Below are 18,100 nucleotides of genomic sequence, written 5' to 3'. Positions count from 1 at the left end.
ATGTACCTACACGACAGTGACAGTGAGAAACTTAAGGACCAGGGCTGTATGATATAGAGTGGACGCCCAGAAACTCAAGAAAAGATACAGGTACATCGTTAACACACAGTATATTCTAGGATTGTGAGAGATGCACTCATGATTGCAGTGGGCACATTTAGACAGCTGGTGGGGAGCATGTGATGTTATGAAGGCTCTTTGTGAAGTTACCGGGCCAACTTGATATAGAACCACTAAAAGCCTGAGGGGTCTCCAGGGAGCGCAGAGATGTGATGTGTATGTCGGTTGTTCTTAGGCCCAGCCTGGACAAGCGAATTTGTGATTCTGCATGCATGAATAGTCCTCTGCCCCCTTGATACCCAACCCAACAACAACCCTCTCTTACTGTGTACTTCCCTGCATCCATCCCCTTTTCCTCCAAATGGGCACTGCAGATGCCTCAGTGGGAATTGTGCTATGGGAGGCAGAAATTCACTGGAATGTGTGTGTGTGAGTGGACATGTGGTAAAAGTGAGTGTATATCAGATTGACTGTGTGTGTGCGTGTATGTGTGTGTGTGTGTGTGTGTCGCTCCTTGGAGATGCATTATCCTCCGCCCTACTTCACAGTGATTCTGAAAATCTCTCTCGGCCTCTTCCCTGGGACTCCATTACAACTTAATCAGCTACGTGTGCGTGTGTGTGTATTCATGTGTGCAGTTCTAGACGTTGTATCCACATGTATAGGTTTAAGTGTGTCGTGTGCACAAGAATCTTCGGGGAACCAGCATGTGTGTGCTCCATTGGCAAGAACTAATGGTGTGGTGCCATCAAGTAAAGGCTTTGATTACGTATCACCCAAGCCACAGTGTGCTGTACATGCTCGCTGTCACACACGTGAAGCCTATGAGAGTGGAGCGTGGCAAGACACAGGCAATATCGGGGTGGCAGATAGAAAATTGGAAAGGAGGAAGTAAATTGCTGAGTTCAGCAGTCACCTTCCTTTTGGATGAGAGTGTGGTGTGGGTGTTTGGTTGACAAGTGGCTGCATAGATCATTCCCCACTCATTCGAGTTAAGGATCACAAGAGAGCATAGAGACCCAGGTGCCAAAGGCAAAGTAGGATGCATTACTATTCTGCATACTGTTCATCAAATAATTTATTGGCTGTGACTATTAAAAACAGACAAGGTCACAGCATTGCTAAGAGTTGAAAAAAATAAAGTCACACGTACTCTTTGATATGTTTCCTGCAGGGCACAGAGTTCCTCATGCAGGTACCGGTCAGTCTCTCGACATCCTCCACGATGACAAATGGTTTCTCCTCTAACGTTACGATGGACAGGTGGTTGTCGTCAAGTTCAGCGTCGCCAAAGGAGTTGAAGCGTGGCCACACTGGATATTTTAGTGTCAGACTGCCATTGTCCAGCTTCCCCATCTGCGGTGATGAAGGAGTGCAGGATACAAGCGGTGTTAGAGTCATAGATGACCTGTGTTGAACTTAAAATTTTGGGGTTTCCACATCCCCTTTAACTGAGGTTAAAGTTTAGGTTGTAAAAGCAATTTTGATGCTTTATTTTATAAGTCCTCCTTTCTGGGTTTCGTGATTAAATCACTGCATATAGCAAAGGAAAGCTACAATGTCACAAAATAGGGTGCAGACCTCCCAAAAGGGTTGGCATCTTTATGCATTCAAACTCAGCTCCAGCATTTTCCTGACAAATTCAGGAAATTGTCTACAGAAGTCTCACAGTGATCCTGCAACTCAAACAAAGTGCCTAAAACGTTTGCTGATTTCTCTAAACTAGATATCAACGCTATCGCCAAAATCCTGCTGAGCAAGTACAGCAGAACCCAAAGTACCTAAATTTAGAAATTAATTAATTAATTTGAATAAAAATGTTTGATAAGAGTTCCTGACTGGATTCAAATTCCTAGATGGAGATTTAACTCCTATTTATTTCATCTAGATGATCTCAGTCTCAAACACAGTTTTAAAGTTAGGCCCATTTATATCAGACAACATGATATTGTTTAGAACATGAATGGCCTGTACTGATGTGGTCCAAGAGAACAGAATTGGCCACAAAATATGTCATACTCAAAAAATAAAAGAAAGTTCCACATTTTAAAGCAGTGGTGTTGGCCACTGTTTGGTTTTAAGGCCGTGTTGGAAGTTAAATTGTTTTTAAATTGTTGTCTTCATTATAGGTTTTCACCAGACATCATTGCTCACCACCAGGCCTAAATGTACGACAAAGAATTTGCGTATATGGTGTTTTATATATATACATATATATGGTGAGAAGCTTTGACGACATGAAATGTTAATAATTTAGAATGTCTTCAGAGCTGCGATGTGATAGGTACCATGATGGATGCTCTCTTCGAACCCACACATGACTTTATATATAACATGTGCACAGATGATGTTTACTTATGTTTGTGTCAAAGAGGCGAGAAGCGAAACGGCATAAGGCAAAAAAAAAAAAAAAACGTTGCTGCATTCTCAATTATTTATGTCACAGGAGGCAGAAAAGGCAAACCTTGCTTTCACTCATTCCTATACATATTTGTTATCCATGTTCTTTTCTCAATTCAGCGGTAGTAAGCATTGGCTGATTTATTTTGTGTACAGACTTACACACATACGTGTAACCAATCAGCAGTGTCTCTCCCCCCCCCCCCGTTTTGTAATAAAATTGGAAAACAAAAAATATACTATATACCATGGACTCATATGTTGGTCATTGAGCATATATACATATTATACACACACATAAATACGCTCACACATTGCTGTTTAGCCTGCATTGGTAAATTGTGTAGGACATTAGCATTTTAATTGTTTTACTTAAAGTGGTTTTCTATCCCCTGACAGGGATTAGGGACGCCATAGTCATCTGCCGTAGTCACATCTCAGTATCCCAATGTAGGTGTTTACACCTGTGTGTGTGTGTGTGTGTGTGTGTGTGTGTGTGTTCATAGGGTGTGGGGTGGATTGTTTTGGACAGTCCACTCAGATGGCATGTACTCTCTTTCTTGTACGTCACCTTCTTTCTCCAGAGAAGGGCTGCATTTGTCTAACAGTCTCCCAACGGCTGATTTGCATTTCACAAATTAATGCGTACTTGTATGTGCACAGCCTTGTGACTCCATGTGTGTTTCTTTAACAGTAAGAAAACAGTAAACAAATGGAAACATGTGCGTGACAAAGGAATGATGGATGACCAACATAAAAGGATTGTTGTGCAATAAAAGATGAATCTGGGACAAACATGATTAAAACAGCAGCTAAATAAACTTTCAATTTGCCATGTATAGTAGAGTTTTTAACAACATAAGCCATTTGTGTTGATGTTACAAAACTATTAAAGTGACTTTTATAGCAAGTGAAGCAAAATACAAGAAGTGGAATTTTCTGTGAGAAATGTATGTCATTTAATTGTAATTTACATTGTTTTTAACAGTGAAGCTGAAGCAGCAAAACAGGGCAGAGATAATACTATTAAATGATGGCAATAATCTTGTCATATACCTACCTCATTATACCTTGAAATACCAAACCACCAATACATATTTAATTTCACATCTCAGTGGGAGTTAAAATTGGAGCGGGGAAATGGTCGAGTATAGATGAAGCGAAATAGCTGAATTCACCAATTAATTCAGCTTTCCTGTCCCCCTAACGCACCCCCCTCCCCACTTCGCTCTAATTAGAGAAAGACGGGTTATAAATGAATGCCCAGAGCAGAGAAACAAAAGGAGAAGATGCTCTTAATCGACTGAGTGAGCTCGGGTCAGAATGCTAAATCTCCAGACTTGTTAATTCGCATGCGCAGTCCTTAGGGAGCAGAACGGTGTGAAACGGAGGCCACCATGAGGTAACGATGACAGGACCCCAATGGATTCGTGCATTGTGATATGGTAGTTTATCGTCTCACCCACACGGATTTCAAGGATTTTAGTGATGTTTTCACGACTGGCCTCACAACAACTTGACTTAGCATTGCTGAAAAGCCGTTGATTCATAGGGTTCATTTCTTGCCAACATTTCAGGCTTTCTTCACTGTTGCTTTCTTTCCACCACCCGTTCTCTTTGCGCTTGTGCTTTGTTTGACCTATACAAACATTCCCAATCAAGCACATCCCTGCTACACATGAGAGGGAGACCACGAAAGACAACAAGGGATCAGGGCGCTTTTCATGGTGCACCTTCTGTGCACACATCTCACTGGGGGAGGAATCGCTGTGGCAATTTGCATTATGGGAGAATGAGTCCCTAATAGCGTGGGGAAAAGCATTCAGTCATAAAATAATATCTGTCACTTCTGTCAGACAAAATTATGTCAGAAAAATAGAGCTTCCGCTTCCTCTCCGACACTTGCTCCTTGTATGTGTGTATGCATGCGCAGTAGCGTGCGTGTGTTTTGTATGTGGGAGAGAGAGGAAAAAAAGCTACATGTAGGAAGAACGTGCATGTTTGTTTAAAGTGGATGTGAAAACGAGGGCAACTAGAAAGCAGATGACAAAGTGGAGCAGTGTGAGAAATTTGAACCCATGATGATCTTTTTTTTTTAATGATTTTTTTTCTGAAGATGCATGAACTTTTGATGTCTTCAATGACTAGGAATTGTGCATCTATGCATAAACGTGGAGGCTTTTGCGAGTGTCTTCTCTGTGATTTTTGAAGCACAAATCCCATGCCATCTGAAATAATTAATTTGGGAACTGCCTGTCAGTTCCTAAAGCAATTTACAGTACACACTACATCTACTCAGCAGGAATGAAACCAGGTCCTGGTTTCAATCAGTACATAAAGTTAGGTTTATCAAACTATATTAACTGAATAGTTTAGCCATCCATTTTTTTCTGGTATAACGTATCCTCACCAGGGTTGTGGGCTTGCTGTAACCTATCTCAGCTGACTCTGGGCAAGAGTGCGGGGGCAGGGGAGGTTCTGTATACCCTGAAGTGGCGCCAGCCAATTGCAGGGCACATACAAATAACTAGTCACACTCACATTGACACCTAGGGACAATTTAGAGTCTTCAATCAACCTAACACTGATGTTATCGAATGTGGGAGGAAACTGGACAACCGGGAAAATACCCACGTGTGCACGAAGAGAACACATACACTTCACTCAGGCGAGGCCAGGATTTGAACCCAGGTCCTCAGAACTGTGAGGCGGATATGCTAACCAGCCGTGAACTGTGCCGCCTGATTGACTACGACTAAACTTTCTTCCATGACAAGAATCAAAGACAATGTTCTTTGACATGTTATCACTTAAATATGAATCATATAATATGAATTCAAAAATTCAACAAAGTCTCTTAAATAATATATGAGGAAATATTTCAGTTTGTGGTTTCTGTAATGTGCCACATGAATATTTAAAAGAGTACAGTGCCTGCGTCCTAGGAGTTTAGCTATATAAGCTTGTTCTAAAAGGCTTTATGTATTACAACCCGGTCCATGTATGATATTGGTGACAAAGCAGTAATTTTCATATTGGGGGTCTAAATAGGCCCCAAGTTGAAGTATCTAAAGTAGATAGCAAGTAACTTTACTGCCTCTTTACTGTAACACAGTAGATTGGTGGTGATCAATTTCACAGGGCAGCAATACTCTATCTCCTCATAACACATCTACACAGAATATCAGTGTGTGTATGAGGGCCGGAGCATATCAATATGAAAAAGCTCGTCCCAATGACTGGGTGGAGATTTGTAGATTATTGTAACACATTATGTACAAATGTGACCCGACTAAAACTCCCAAAAAGGATGCAGAGGTGAATATATGCACCCTTTTAAAGAGAAATAACAGCAATAGTTTTAAGCTGCTGAGGGCTTATGCTATCTGGCCTCATTCACTCCCACAGAGAGCTACATACTGTGTGTCAAACTTCCATGTTTATCGAGATGGATGGCAGTTGGAGGAAGGGGTAAAAAGGAAGAACAAGAAAGGGAAGTAGGGGAGGGTAGAACTATATTATAATGGAACGAAAAAGACAAAAGAGCAGGAGCGATTAGGGAAAGTGAGAAGTTAGGAAGGCAAGGAGTTTGAAGAAGTTTGGATTCAGCAAGGAATGTTGGAATGAAGAAAATGGGGAGAGTCAGCCCAGGCCAAACTAAACAATATGTAATTTTGTAGTATTTGTTTACTTTCTGGTTGTTGCTGCAAAATTATTCATGTGCAAATTGGGCATCTGCCATGTGTGATGCTCAGCAGTGTACACGGCGTTTACAGATCTATAATGTATCATTTCAAATGTAAAAAGTCAGAAATAGGGATAAAATCGGAATTGAGCTCATGCACCTGTGGTGTGAAAATTCACCTTAGGTAACATTGAGAGGGAGAACCAAGCAATATGGTGAAGATGTAACTAAGAAGGGCAAGAAAAGGAAGGGAACAAAGTAGCTAAACAATGGTAGACACTAAACTCAGAAGGAAGATAGGAAGGTATGAGGACAGGGAGGTTTTATTGTGTCACTCGAAGAAAAGGATGGGTGGAGTATTGCCAGAAAAGAAGAAGGAAGGCTGGAAGGAAGAAGGAGAGTGGGAGAGAAGTCGGTAAAAAAAAAAAAAAAAAAAGACAGCTTGCCAGAGCTGACTAACAATGGAGGGGAAAAACAAAGAAAGCCAAAAAGCAGGGGAGTTGGGAAAAAATGTAAGGAATACATGAAGAGAGATAAGGACTGCATGAAGTTAGAAACAGAACTAAACAGATGAATTGCAGTCAGTTACTTTGGAAAGGAAAAAAAAAAAAGTGTAATAGGAGCAGTAAAATAACAAAATAATCTGGGGGCATTAAAATTCACTCAAGTTCTGAAAGTGAAAACCAGAAGCGCCTTTGGTCCTCATCCAAATTCTTCCTGGGGTCACATCTTGCTGTTTATTTACGCCACTCAAGTGTGTTCTTTTAGCCTCAGCCAACCTGAAGTATGACAAACCGAGCTGGTGACTATGAGGCATCCAACGCAGTCGACAAGCAGTCGGAAGTGCAGTTGGTATTAAGACGCACGCCGGCCATTTAAAGTCTATTACAGTGGCGAAAATACTTAGCGATTTACTGTGGCCATGCATTAAGGAGGCTCGCTCACATTAACTAGTTAAGCAAATCCACAGGCTTGATGGCAAATGAGCTCATTGCTTAGCGAAGGGTGACTAAATAACACAGACTTGGCATTCCAATAGTGATGTTTGGCATTTGTTACGTTTCTTTTCTCCTGCAAAAGGATTCTCTGAGATAACTCGTCAATCAAACAGGGATGCTGTGATGCCTTTTTCCTTGTAGTTTCTGAAGTTGGCGATAGATGATGGTATCTGCTTGTACAAGAAACAAACAGTAATGATGAAGAGAAACAATGAAAAGAGAAACATGATCTCCGACAGATGCAGAGAACTAAGAATTACCTGTGTGCGATGATTAAAGAGGCTAAAACATTGTTTTTGAAATAATTTAGAATAATAGTTATCGAACTGAAAATATAAAATGTATTATGGGTTATTGAAGAATGTCAAAGAATGTCAATGTTAACAATGAAGGACGCACCTTCTCCCACTCTCTCTCCTTGTTGAGAACAATGACCACTAGCTTTGGATGTTCTTGATATCCATCGTCCGTGAAAGACAAGTCTCTGCCTTCCCATGTCACATTCATCATGTATCTGAAGGGACAAAGGGTAATTTGTTAGTGTATAAGTATCATAAATGGTCAAAAAGTTTTATAACTCATATGTATGTACAACTGAGTCATGTCAACACAGTTGCTATATTCTGAAAATCAAAACAATGCATTTTTATTACTAAAACTGTCTTAGAAAACAATGTGTGGCCTCACAAAATGAAAGCACATATGCCGTTGGATTTGGTTAATACAATCTGTTTCCTTGCTTTGACAGAAAGAAAAAATATTGTAATAAAATGCGTTATTACATAGATCACTGCTGTGTATGTGTGAGAGAGAGAGAGAGAGAGAGAGAGAGAGAGAGGAGAGAGAGAGAGAAGAGAGAGAGAGAGAGAGAGAGAGAGAGAAGAGAGAGAGAGAGAGAGAGAGAGAGAGAAGAGAGAGAGAGAGAGAGGAGAGAGAGAGAGAGGAGAGAGAGAGAGAGGAGAGAGAGAGAGAGAGAGAGAGATCTCTCTCTCTCTCTCATCTCTCTCTCTCTCTCTCTCTCTAGAGAGAGAGAGATAGAGAGAGAGAGAGAGAGAGAGATGTCCAAAGGTGACAGAGTGTAACAGGTTCCCGTGTTAAGAGTTACCCTGTGTGACAATTGAGCTAGCCTGGGTCAACTATTCCCCTTCTATCAGTGTGTAGGGTTCCACTCAAGAGATGTTAAAAATCTCTTAAGAGTGTGAATTCCACAGCACTTTTGATTTTCAATGTCAGAATGTCCAAATGCTCCACTCGAAGCAGTACAAATAGCTATAATCATCCCATGTGAAAAAAATGATGTGGTCTACATACCTTACAGACTGAGTTTATAACAAAAGATTTTACATAATCCTGTCAATAGTACTCATGTGCATTAAGAATGTTTGCTCTTAAATAAACCTCTGTCTGATGAGCTCTGTCCCAAAACATTATTGTTGTTGTTTTTTTTTCCACCATATGTCCGCGCAAGCATAAATTCTAGAGACTCTTACACAGCTGTGGTGATAGCTGGGACCCTCAGACAGCCCACTGTTGGTTGAACTTAGGCCTGCATTCAGTGCTGGCTCATATTGTCGAAGATGCAATTAATACATTCCACACAACCAAATCAACAATCCTATAACAAGAAAATAATTCAACCCAGAAGATACATTAAGCTCCAACAAGAACACTCTACAAACTTGGAATTTTTATTGGTAGTACTATTCTTACCACAGCATTCTCACAAATGTACCGTGTGGGTAGTTCAAAGTCTAATGTACTTTGTATACAAAGAGGGACTGGTACCAGGAGGAACGGTCAAATAGTGTATCACACACTCACAGAGGCTCTAATGAGTGACCTACATGGCAGGTTACATTAGCTAAGACGGAGGACGATGGGAAGATATTCTTGGATGTAGATAGCCTGCACATTAATCATGACTGTCTTTCCTCATGCACGCTCCTTTACTTCCACTGTCAGTGGTCATGTACCATGGGAGAGAAACTGCTCCTCTTCGACCCATCCCCCTTCTGGGCCTGTTCAAATATTGGTCACCAGGCTACTGAAACGGAACCTGCGGCGTAACGTTAAAAGTCACAGAGAAGTGGCAAGAATAATGGTTTTTGATTATTGTGTAGTGATTTGCGGATTTTATTACCTCAGCTCAGACGAGTGGGAGGTTATGGTTACATCATTGGTTACTTCATAGAATTACACAATAATTAGATAAGCAATTTCTTTAAAAAAAAAAAAAAAAAGGGGAGGAGGGGGTACCTGAACCAGGAAAGACCCAATTAAATTAGTGTACTCAGTTCTTTAATCTAATTTATGCCATTGCATTCCAGTTTTTCAGAACCAAGTGTGACAGTGACTAACTGGCTTCAGTAGATAGAGCTGTGGTGAAAGAAGTTTGCTGTGTATCATATTTGGGAATTCTCATTTTATGCATACAGTTCCATCACATACACACCTGGAATGCAAAAAAATCACATGGCACATTTTTAGTTTGTTTGAAATTTTACACGACTAACAGATGTGCTCAAGATTGCTCAATTTAAGCCTCTTCTTAGTGAAAGTTGTCAAGTTTCAAACCGAATGATACAGTGGCTCATTTGCATGAAAAACATATAATGGAAGAAACACGGCAAAATAATGTGTCTTTGATCTAAATCAGTAGTTCTGAATCACTGGTCCATGGCCTGTTTGGGACCAGGCCACACAGAGAGACCCAATAATATTTTATCGGTCATCAGAGTCTGAAGGACATTTTATGTTTGAAAATATGGTTCCTCCATCTGTACCTCTCCACAGATAAATAATGCTGCTTATCCCAGTCAGATGATACATTATTAAAAAGAAGTTAGCTGACTAACAAGCAAAATAGAATTCGAAAACAAAGCTTCTCTGAAAAGTAGAAAAGGCCAAGTGAGAGCGAAGAGGCCAACAACTTCAAAGAAAAAGAAAGTTGCATTCAAAGGACAATATTGGCAGTCTCAAACCTAACATACGAGTTCATTACCCCAGGTGATTCTTAAGTACAATGCCCGATCTGCAGAGAATGTGTTGACAGGCTTGAAAACCAGGTAACAAGTCCTTCAAAATTGCAAAAAAAACAAAACCTTGACAGCGTGTTTCCATTTCCAACAATCAATCATTGTAAACCAAGATTTGGTGGCATGACAGTGAACAAGACAAAAGTACAGAGTACGTAGAACAAACATAAAGTAAATTAATTGACTATCGCACACTAGGTTTATTTATCTCCTCTTACCTCAAGATAGGACCGGCTCATTGAGAAGAAACAAGCCCAGGGCTCTGACTAATTAGAGAAACTAGATCTAGCATAATGATGAATTGTATTAATTTTTCATTTTTGTTTTGTTTTTCTGTATCTGTATGCCAGCCTATGGTGGGGAAAATGGTGAAGACTGCTGATCTGAATAAGAAAAAAGTACCTGTACTATGATTTATGTAAGATTAATTGCTGTGTGTTTAGTACCTGCAGTGATCTTCAATATTCAGTATTAGGATAACCTCTCCCACATAAACTCATTGAAACTTTCAATGGTTATCTGAAAAAATGATTTAAGGTTTTTTGATCAATCTAAAATGATGTGAGCAACCAGGTGAGAGCATCATTGAACTGTCTGATTTTACTCAGAAAACATCGAATCAAATTAGGTGTGGCAGCAGCAGAAAGAGTGGCAGCAAAATCAATACCAGGATGCTGGCCGCTCTTTTATACGACAGCCTATTCTGCACTTATCTCTACTGTTAGCATCAATCACGTACGCACACACACACACACGCGCACACAGGCAAACACACACATGCACACATCCAGACAGCTTTTCCCCATGTTTTCTGGTTTTGTACTTTGCTCAAATTATCATTTCACTCTTTCTTTTATAAAAATTATGAAAATATATTTGGGATTGTATTGGATTTTAAATTGAAAAACTTATTCCACCTCTTTCTATTGCATGGCAGGATGGTGGAACGTGGTTAGCACAAATGGATTAGATTCCAAATGTGCAGGTTAGAATCTTTCTGTGTGCAGTAAATATGTTCTCCCTCGGTCGTATAGGTTTTCCTGGGCACTTTGGTTTACTGACACTTTAGGCTAATTGGAGACGCTACATAGCCAATAGGGGTGGATGTGTGTCTGACTGATTGGCGTCCAGGGTGTACCCTGCCTCGGGCAAAGTCATTTGGGATAGACCAGACCTCACATTAAAAAGGAAAAGCAGTAAAACCTGGATAAATGGATGGATCTAGCTCATGTGTACTACTTATCTTGTACTTATACATAGCTTTACTGAAGTTTAAAATAGATATTTAAAAAAAATAAACAGACACACTTAGATGCCTCGTCAAAATTCTTGCTAAGTGTGCACAACAATTTGCTTTGGCCAATCAAAAAAAACTCCAAATAATGGAAGGATTTTTTCCCCACTAAATCTGTCTGTCAAGACCTTAATTTTTTTTTTTTTTTTTAAATACATTTTTGCTGTGAGTCCCACCCTCATATGTTTGTCATTAGCTGGCTTCAACTTCCATGGCATAGCCAAGGTGAAATGAAGTTTGGCTGATCTTAGCGTTGCATTTTAATGGCTAGCGTAAAAATAAGTTTTACTTGCAGTTGCGACCGCATAAAATTTATAATCTATACTATAAACCTATATTCTCTAATTTAAGATCATATCTTGAACATCACTAGGAGTAGACTTATACCACATACTATAGTCCATGCTAATTATTAACTAATAACTATTATAATGCAAATGTACGATACTTCTTCAGTTGGTTCTAAGAACTCAAACAGCTCAATTCTGCAGTACCGTATAGTCATCTCGCTCGTCTCTCTTTACTTCTTTAGCACCGACTCTCCTCCCTCTCGACATCTCCTCCGAGACTCACTCGGTTCCAGGTTGGGATGGTTGAAGTTCATTGCGGGCATACCGTCGTAGACAATCCAACAGCACAAAAATTCTCCACTAAACACAACGAGGCCTGTTGCAAACATGCATGCCAATCTTCATGAAGCAAGTTTATCATCGGAACTGGACCCTATTCTAGCTGACTTTGAGCAAATGGCAGACTACACCCTGGACTGGTCTCCATTCAGTCACTGGGCACATATAGAGGACAAACAACCATTTAACTCTCACATTCACACTGAACCAAGGCTGCCTGCAACAAATGTACCACTACACAATCAGTGACTGAAATAATTAGAAATTGACAGTTTTGCAAGGGCAAATTAGTTCAATGCTGACTATATGCAAGTAAATTCAATGTCATTGCCCCAGTCTTATGTCAAATAAAACCACCTTTCTGTGACACTGTCAAATCTGTCGCATCATCAAACCAAAATGTGCAGAGGTTCCTCTTATCCAAACACCTGATAATAAAACACACCATTAAATATCTCTAGCACTTTGGAGCTATGTCTATCTAGTAGTAAATGTGAGAAAGAATAACAATCAGGATATTTTGAGATCATATCTTGAACATCACTAGGAGTAGAATAATTATACAATTTATTATAGTGCATGCTAATTATTAACTAAACACTATTATAATGCAAATGTCCGATACTTTTTCAGTTGGTTATAAGAACTCAAACATAAAGAGGGGTCTATTCTCCAGTACCATATAGTCATCTCGCTCGTCTCTCTTTACTTCTTCAGCACCGACTCTCCTCCGTCTCGACATCTCCGAGACTCACTCGGTTCCAGGCTGGGATGGTTGAAGTTCACTGCGGGCATACCGTTGCAGACAATCCAACAGCACAGAAATTCTCCACTAAACACAACCAGGCCAATCTTCATGAAGCAACTTTATCCTGGACTGGTCACTAGTCAATTGTAAGGGAATAAAATGTTGAAATTGTATGTAAAGCTTAGAGTCAACAATTTAGAACAAAATGCTGACAGCACATGTACGTTGTGTTGTAATTGCTCCAATGTCCACCGAATATTTCGACCTGTTCATACATATTGTTTGGATTTGGACATAAGGAGGATGGTATTTGCACTACAAGATTGACCCTAAAGTGAACTGAATGAACACCCCAGGCCACACAGACATAAATGACTCTGGCTACCTCATCAATTCGCAATGCAATGCTTACTCTAGCTGGTTCATCCATTTTCCACCATGCTGTAGTATCCATTAGAACACTTCTCTCTGTATTCTTTAGATGTTTAAAAAATAGGGACAGAGGTGAGCTATGAGCAGGGAAGGAGTACCCCAAAATATTGAGAGGGGAAATAGTGTGAGACCAAAGGAATAAGAGGAGGGCAAGTATGATGGGAGAACCCTAAATTGAGTTAGGATAAAAATATATATATTTTGTGTCCTCCATTTTTCTAAAGTTTTGGAGTCAAAGGTGTTGGGGCTGAGAGGGCAGCACTGCACAAGCGATAACCAGCATGTTAAGCGTACTGCAGCAGAGACGCATACATAAAGTAGATGTACACAAAAAATGTTTCTTAATGCCACAATTATTTAAATACAATATTGCATTATTATATAAAATGATACAACTGCAATCAGCAAGGATTGCAAAGAGAACCTTCAGGGAGCAGAGTCATCCGACACAAGCGACGCCGCAGGTGGCATGCGGAGAGCGTGACAGGAACTGAGTGTACAAGGTGAAGATGACGGCCGGCAGTATAGCAGGGTCTCACACCTCCTGCTGTCCCTGGTGTGCATGTGTCACCACAGCTGAGATTCAGTGTCATTCTCCAATATGTAAATGATTTTAAGGACACCGGAGCAGCTTTCAGAAATGCACTTCTTTTCATGAAAAATTATTTAATGTGGAGTGCTTTGGGCTTTGCGGTTTTTATAATTGCTGCTGACTGAACGCTCCCCTCTATAACCATTTCGGATCTCATTTTGTCTTGGGTCTTTGAGCTTTTCAAACACATGTATGTAACCTGACAGATTTCTTTCATCTGTCAGAATGTTTTAGGGTGTCATTCATCGACCGTTGTTTTCTTTTTCTTTTTTTAGTATAATTAATTTCCAATTCATCAGTCAAACAACAAGAGAGTTCATGTAATTTATAATCCTTTATATTAATGTTGTGGACAGCATCGGAGTTTTGGATATAGTCTTGTGTTTTCCATTAAAAGCGCCAGCCTCCTGCTTAGGTATAGCTCCACTGCTGCTCATAGTTTCGTATGTGATGCACACCCACAACAAGCAGGGATACTTCATGTTATCTATTAGAAAACTCACTTAAATGGGGAGCTTGTCATTCTTTTTAACTGCCGTGCTCCAAGTGTCAATCATTTGCCATGCAGTCACATGTACACTCATAGGCGGAAAAAAATAAGCCCCTTTCCCAGTAATTTCTCGTGAGGACATGTTCCTCATTATTTTCAGTTCAAAATGGAAGCTTTTTCTTCCGTAATGAGCGTTTGCATACTCACGCAGAGGCGCGAGCCTGCTGCTCATGATTTATTGACAAAAGAGGGATTCAGGCCCTCGCTCTCGCTCTCTCTCAGTCTGTGTTACCTGCGGGGTAATTGACAATAAAATCACTGCCACACATACTGAGAGACAATTTACTTTGGAAGCAGTCATGTCACCCAACACATCACTCATGAAGACATTTATCTATTATTATTCATACACGCACTTTCACCATGTCTCAGTTATGAGGAGTCATCATTTATTCAGAAGTGAGATATGAACTGATGTTCCTATTAATTTAACAATATGTTTATTAGTTTTACAGTATAGAACTGTACATCATTGTAAGGAAGATTTATAGTTTTTTCCATATACCTAAAAAAATATGTACAATTTTATAATGTTTGATATACTCTTAGCATTATGAATTACAAACACAATTAGTAATTTTCCATTTAATTAACCATGTGAGCCAACTTAAATCAAAGAATATTGCTATCTTTTTAATGGCAGGCATTTTCATACAGCTCTGAAATGGCAAACTGCAGCTGATTGAAATTGATTGTTGAAGTGCCAAATGTTGTGGCTGGTGAAGAAATATTGTCTGCATAAGCAGCATAAGGAGGATTCAGACTGTAATATCTACACTTAATACATTTAAAGTCATAGTTTGTATACCGATAATGCAACTACAACTACTGACAGTGACAGCTTCAAATGACTGTTCAGCATTCACTATTTATTTTTTATCTGATTAAATGTGATAGCACAGACATGCAGAGTGTGTTGGGGGGATTTCCACAAAAGGAGGTGGGAAAAATTAGTAGTCAGATGAAGGTGAACGGTACGGTGATCCCAATACTGTGTGGAGGGTCCAACGTTCTGATTTAGAATACAGACTTTAGCAAGATGAAGGTGGACACAAATGATTTGCTTTCACAGCTCACATAAAATGAAAATGGCTGGCTGGACGTGCCCCAAGGCCTTGAGTTTGAGGCCTATACTGTATGGTTTTGTTCAATGTGCTCCTTTAAATTTAAGCACCAGTCTCTCCAAAGGTCTCTGCATGACCCTGTGTGATAGCATATGATATTTCATAAAAGTGGATCACACTGTCCATTAAGTCATACCACAATACCTCAAATAGCAGCCGACTGTGTGCACATGTGTGTTTTCTGTCAGGCCTGCCCGCCTCTCATAAGTCAAGCTACCGATTGAAATTACCTGTCAGAGCACACAATGAGCACCACGCCTATTTTCCCGTACGCATTGGTGAGTGTTGAAATACTGTATTTGAAACCACATTGTTGTCCACAGCAAGGTGAGTATTGCAGAATTTCTCACTGAGATTCGGTGCAAAAATTGACTTTGAGCTAGTGCCCACTTTATTGGAATTTTTTTCTGGCTGGATAAATATTTGAAAGTAGAAAAACTAAAAAACAACATATACTCATTTGGAGTATGTCATAGTAGTGGACAATAACAGAATGAAGTTAGGTGAGTACAGTTTTTGAGAAACTGTGCCTTAACTTGAGTGATTTATTTTGGGAAAGTTTGCTTGATTCCATTAAATTTGGAAAACAAATATTGTATTGGAAAGCCCAATTCATTTCTTTTAGGGCTTGGTTGGAAAATGTAACAAACTCCATTTATATGCCAAACTTACAGTTTTGTTGTTTTTCAATACTGCCAACATTGCAAAACAGTGTTAGACACATACCAAATTGTTCGCACCCTTCGGTTCAAGAAGGTTTCGTTTAGTAGCCAAGTACTAAGTTAGTTAGCAACTGAAATAACTTCCAAAGTCCACATTTGAAATAACTTCCAAAGTCCACTTTCTTTACGGAGTATCAAGTACAGGGTCATTGGAGCTGGACCTTATCCGAGCTGAATTTGAGCAAATGGCAGACCACACCCTGGACTGGTCACCATTCAGTCACCGGGCACATATAGAGACAACCATTTCACATTCACACTGAACCAACACTGCCTGCAACAAATGTACCACTAAACAATCAGTGACTGAAATAAATAGAAACTGACAGTTTTGCAATGGCAAATTAGTTCAATATTGACGATACGCGAGTAAATTCAGTGTCATTGCCCCGGTCTTATGTCAGATAAAACCACCTTTCTGTGACACTGTCAAATCTGTCGCATCATCAAACCAAAATGTGCAGAGGTTCCTCCTATCCAAACACCTGATAATAAAACACACCATTAAATATCTTTAGCACTTTGGCGCTATGTCTATCTAGTAGTAATTGTGAGAAAGAATAACAATCAGGAAATTTATGCTGCGGTCATATCATTTCTGATCTGAAGCAATTGAATGAAAATATAGCTTTTCCACTGCAAAACATTATAAATGATTGCATAGTATTGTCATAAGAGTTTAGCATTAGGCTATATTCCTTGTTTACACAGATAATGGACAACAATCTGGGGAGCTAAAATGAGGGCTGCATCAAACCGGTTATCTTTTATAGAGATAATATAACACTCTGAATAAGTAAAACAGTTCATTGGCACATTCAGATTAAACAATAAACATAGAATTACTGTTGTGGTTTTATGTTTTTGATAGTGTAGAACCTGCAGTGCATGTGCTATTTTCAATATCTGAAAAGGCCACAATAACAAGGCATATATTGTTGATTGGAAGACTGAATATTACCGCAAAATGGTAAATATGTATGATTTGATGCATGCGTCAGAATCCCAACCTCTCTGTATGTGTAGTAACTTTATCTTATTATCTCTTCCACTGGCCGTTGATGTACTAACAACTTTTAATGGCCCACAGGGCTGACCTCGGCTTGACCAATCATGTTTCTCAAGTCCAGGCCATAGGGGCTCATTGGCTGAGTTCTCTCAACCAGACAAAGCCATCTGTGGCCTCTCATCACCTGGGAAACAACCTGAGGCAGCCGAGCATGATGGGAATGAAGTCAGCTGGCTCACAGTTACAGTGATGTCCCCATTGAGCACCCTTGGCATGCGTTTCATTCTTTAACTACAAACAAACAAACAAACAAACAATGGTAATTGAAGTTAAATTTCCTGAATCGTCAAAATATTGTGCAATGTTGCCAGGTGGCTCTGTAAAATGCGCTCATGTGCTCTTGAATATCTTCTTTGTGATATCATAAGTCAGACAGAGCTGGCAAGACCTGCAACGTTCCCCACCGGCTGCTTCACAGCTAGACAAGGGTTAGGAGGAGAGCAGACGTGGATGCAAGATAAGGGGAAATAGAAAAGAAGAGGAACAGAAGGATTCATGAAGGAGATTCTCCTCAGTTTTGCAGCACAGCATCCCAGCGCTACCCATCTTTCTTTATTTCCTCCTCGTCTTCAATGCCTAAAACACAAACGTCCCCCTCAACTCTCATTCACCTCTATCAACCTATTTTCTCTCTCTCCCACTCTTCCTCTTTCCTATAAGCTTTGGCTCTTGCTCTTGTGTCCTGCTGTTGCATCTTGCTATGCTCCACTTAAAATGAGGAGAACGATCTATAATTAACAGCGAGGACAAAGGCTAAAACAA

At 39.9% G+C, this 18,100-nt stretch overlaps 1 protein-coding gene across 3 annotated transcripts in view; it reads right to left on the bottom strand.

Annotated features, from left to right (window-relative positions):
* grin2aa (glutamate receptor, ionotropic, N-methyl D-aspartate 2A, a) overlaps positions 1-18,100 on the bottom strand; it is a 137,214-nt gene that overhangs the window by 24,327 nt on the left and 94,787 nt on the right. For all 3 annotated transcript variants that reach the window (XR_009798806.1, XM_061846141.1, XM_061846140.1), the window contains 2 exons: positions 7,543-7,657; positions 1,214-1,416 (listed from right to left, as the gene is read on the bottom strand). Coding sequence is in view for 2 of the 3 variants with exons in the window: in XM_061846141.1 (XP_061702125.1) it covers positions 1,214-1,416; positions 7,543-7,657 (318 nt within the window). In the remaining variant the exon portion in view is untranslated. The remainder of the gene's footprint in view (positions 1-1,213; positions 1,417-7,542; positions 7,658-18,100) is intronic.

This window comes from Syngnathoides biaculeatus, chromosome 16, assembly GCF_019802595.1.
Source record: "Syngnathoides biaculeatus isolate LvHL_M chromosome 16, ASM1980259v1, whole genome shotgun sequence".
Lineage (NCBI taxonomy): Eukaryota > Metazoa > Chordata > Actinopteri > Syngnathiformes > Syngnathidae > Syngnathoides > Syngnathoides biaculeatus.
This window is presented reverse-complemented; position numbering and strand designations above follow the sequence as displayed.